Here is a 3,817-nt window from a genome sequence, read left to right on the forward strand (position 1 = left end):
ATGGGGCGGGGCCTGCGGGGTCAGGGGGCGCGGCCCGTCCCGCCCTTCCCGGCCCGATTGGTGGGGCGCGTCCAGCACGCGCAAGCGCGCGGCGGCAGAAGCGCGGGAGGGGGCGGGCGCTGGGGGCGGGGCGGGGCGGGGCGGGGCGGGGCGGGGCGGGGCGGGGCGGGGCGGGCGTACGCGCGCCCGGGCGACGCGGGCGGGTGGCGCCGGCGGGAGCGCGCCCGTCGCAAGATGGCTGCGGCCATGCTAGGCCGCGGGGCCGTGTGTGCGCAGCCGGCGGTGGCGGTGGTCCTACCCCGGCGGCAGGCGCGTCGGCAGCGCTAGCCCGGCCCGAGGCCCCATTTCGCGGTCGTCACCTCCGCCTCTCCCCGCCTAGCCCGGTATGGATCTGCCCGTGGGCCCCGGCGCGGCGGGGCCCAGCAACGTCCCGGCCTTCCTGACCAAGCTGTGGACCCTCGTGAGCGACCCGGACACCGACGCTCTTATCTGCTGGAGCCCGGTGAGGGGCTGGGGCCAGTCCCCGTGAGGGGTGGGATGTGGGGAGGCGGGGGCTCAGGCTCAGGGTTCGCGGGAAGAGCGTGCGGGGCTCGCTCTGGTCGGCTCCTGCCACGCCAAGTGTCCCCGGGCTGGGGAGGAAGGGCCTCTCCTCCGGCCGTTCGCTAACTGTTGGACGATCGCGGAAGTGTGTCGGCCCGTAGAGCAGTACCCGGTTTCGCTGGCGATCGTTGTGCCCAGGTGACCCTCTGTATTTTATCAAATGAGTTACCAGGGTGGTGTGGTCGGCAGCTATTCGTAGAAAATTAGGACGTGGCGCGTGAATTGGAGGGCGTTGCTCTAGTGCAAAGGGGAAAGGAACGAAAACAGAAAGTAAAACGTCATAAAGTTCAAGTTGATCTCGAACCCATGCCCAGAGATACTGGAGCTGGGTTTCCCTAGAGCCGCTTTGTTTTTCATTCCTCACAGGGCGTCTTTATTCAGGTCCCTGTCTTCTGTTGCCTGGCAGCAGGCTTGTTTACAAGGTTTGACCCTGCAAGACCGGACAGCTCCGGTTTTGCAGAGGTAAATCAGAGAGTGTGTCTGGAGCTGAAGATCGGAATCTGCTGTTCCCATCCTGTGATGTCGTGTCTGGCGAAGGCCAGAGCCATACCCCAGGGCTGGCAAATGGGTGCCCTGAAGAAAGGCCACCCTGGTCCAGAGCCTCTGGGTGCCTCCAAATATGCTTGACCTCTTGAGGGCCAAAACGCTGGGTTTCTCAGACTTTGCTAAGCACTTCCTTTCATGCTCTTAAGCCATTAGGAATGATGAAATGTTTAGGTTGAAGCTGACTCTTGGGTTGTCTGCTTGCTCAAGCGCTGCTCTGCCTGAAGACTGGGAATAAAGAGACTAGGTATCATGCAGCGTTCTTATTGGAGACACTTTGTATTGGTTTCGGTGACTTGCATGTGTGGGCACTCCATTCCTCAGTGCACTACCTGTTTTCTCTGATGACAGGCAAGGGCCCTGAAAAGGAGAAACATGCTTTCCTACAAGCTGCCGTGTTACTGCCATCCCCTCTTTCCAGACCTCGAATTTTTCTGACCAAAGGAAGTGACCCCACATTTCTGTTTTCCTTTATCTTCCTTCTTCCTCTTATTCCTTCCCCTAACTTCCAGGAAACACTCTTAAACCCAGATTGGGGAGGGGCATCAGAGATGCCCTGGGAAATATTCCAAGTCTAATCCTGCTAGGGTGATCCATCCCACCTGCTAGGGTGCCCCTTAATCTGCTTGCTTTTTCTGCTTAAAGATTGTGAGGCATGTGGGTGAAGTGTCACCAGCTTACTCTCCAGGACCTGCAGCCTGTGTTCTATGTTCTGGGCAAGGCCTTTGAACAGGAATGATCAGGCCTGTGACAGCTCTCACTTATAGTGGCTGCCCTTGAATCCTGTTGGCGTTGGGGGGATGGGAATCGGGTCAGGGGAAAGGGAGATGGGGAACTGGCTGGAGTATGAGTATTTGAACCTTCCTGGTCTATATGCAGGTCAAGCGGGACATAGTGGTAGGGGCTGACACTAACAATGAATACAGAAACCAAACAGTAACTCAGTAGTGGAAGGAAGCCCTTTCCAGGCTGGGCAGGGGCCTGGGGAACTGCCTGGCTCGGGGTCAGGAGATGGTCCTATACCTGTAGCCTCTACCACAAAAGTCCACACAGGGTCTTCTGCAGACTTGTGGCCCAGAGTCTGGCTCTCAGAGGCCTTGGAGAGCTCTGATGTCCTTGCTTTTGGTGTCTTCCCTTTGTGTTGGAAGTTTTCTCACAGTTGTACCAAGAGAAACTCACCACGTTTGACCTAGGGGACAAGGGGCAGTCAGAGGTATGGTGGCTGACTCACAAGGCTGCGTAAGGTGAGGGAAGGGGTCCAGTCCCAGAAACCCTCCGGCCAGTGGGGTCAGGTCTGGACAGCGTTGAGCTTCCTCTGCCCAGCCTGAGGGACAGACCACAGGTCACTGCCCCAGAGGATTACGTTGGCTTACTCACCCTCAAATCCTGATACAGTTAAAGATGCACTGGGCATGGCATCTCAGCTGGATAAGCAAGGGTCTTTAGAGATGCTGCGGAGAGGGAACTTGGCCACCATGAGCGCAGCCTGGGATGTGCCTCAGCTCTCCTGCCCTACAGCCTGTGCCTCCCACACCCACTGGGACTGTCCGTGAATCAGGCCACGGTCGCCCCTGTACACTCAGAGCTGGCTATGGACCATTTCCAGAGCTCCCTTGACAGGCAGGGACACTCCTCCTCCCCGGACACTGAGAGCCAGGTGAGGCACCCCCCAAGCCTGCTGAGCTCGTTCTCAGACAGCTGCCAGGACCCAGCAGGCCCTCTGGATCCTGCCTTTAGGGATCTGTCCGTTGAGCCAAAATGCTGAAGGAGCACCGCAGGTTACTGCTCCCAGCGGCAGGCTGGACGGCATGCTGCAGGGCCTCCCTGACGTAGACGGCTGCCGCCACCACACGGCAGCCCGGCTGTGCTTCCTCAGACCTCGCCTGCACAAGAGTATCAATTCTCCTCCATCCACAGCCATGCAAGGAGGGGACAGTTGGCCATTTTGTAGATAAGAAAACTGAGTTTTGGGCGCCTGGGTGGCTCGGTCATTAAGCGTCTGCCTTCAGCTTCAGTCATGATCCCGGGGTCCTGGGATCGAGTCCCACGTCAGGCTCCCTGCTCAGTAGGGAGCTTGTTTCTCCCTCTGCCTCTCTCTGTGTGTCTCTCATGGGTGGATGAATAAAATCTCTAAAAAAAAAAAAAGAAGAATAGAAGAGAAAACTGAGTCTCACAAACATCAGGAAACTTACCAAAAAAAGCTGGAGATTGGTTAAACCAGACCTGAATCCAGCATCTTTCTGATGAAGACCAGCTGTTGCTCCCTGACCGTCTTTGCCAGGCACTCTGTATTTCCTGGTGGCAGCAGGAGACCCCCACCCACCCATGCCCACAGGGTCAAGACGCTGGCCCTGCCCTACCTGTTTTCTTAGTTAGACCCTGGCCTCACTGGGACTGACCAGCACTGCGGGAGCTCAGTCAGGATTGTATTTTGGATTTTTACATGAGTCCCCCTCACCCCTTCGGTAGAGATACACACACATACAGAGACAGACGGACGGACGAGACTGGCAGAGACCTATAAACGACAGACTCTACACTGTGGCCTCCCGAGTCTGTTTCCTCCCGCCACCCCCCAGGGGGTGAGGTGGGCGGGGGTGCAGGGTGAGGAGGGGCCCAGGGCACGTGGGTCTCCGAACGGGGCTGGAGGTCTGGGCCATGATGGCCTCCTTGG

At 58.2% G+C, this 3,817-nt stretch overlaps 1 protein-coding gene across 9 annotated transcripts in view; it reads left to right on the top strand.

Moving 5' to 3' along the window:
• The first annotated feature begins 196 nt into the window (after positions 1 to 196).
• HSF1 (heat shock transcription factor 1) overlaps positions 197 to 3,817 on the top strand; it is a 22,023-nt gene continuing 18,402 nt past the window's right edge. For 6 of the 9 annotated variants that reach the window (XM_031016993.2, XM_031016994.2, XM_031016997.2 and 3 more), the window contains exon 1: positions 199 to 502. In XM_031016993.2, coding sequence (XP_030872853.1) covers positions 386 to 502 — 117 coding nt within the window. In that variant the 5' untranslated portion in view covers positions 199 to 385. Of the gene's footprint in view, positions 503 to 3,817 lie in introns of all 9 variants that reach the window. The other 3 variants (XM_031016999.2, XM_031017000.2, XM_006746300.3) reach the window with 3 other exon arrangements.

Source organism: Leptonychotes weddellii, chromosome 4, assembly GCF_054177405.1.
Source record: "Leptonychotes weddellii isolate Sample4059 chromosome 4, ASM5417740v2, whole genome shotgun sequence".
Lineage (NCBI taxonomy): Eukaryota > Metazoa > Chordata > Mammalia > Carnivora > Phocidae > Leptonychotes > Leptonychotes weddellii.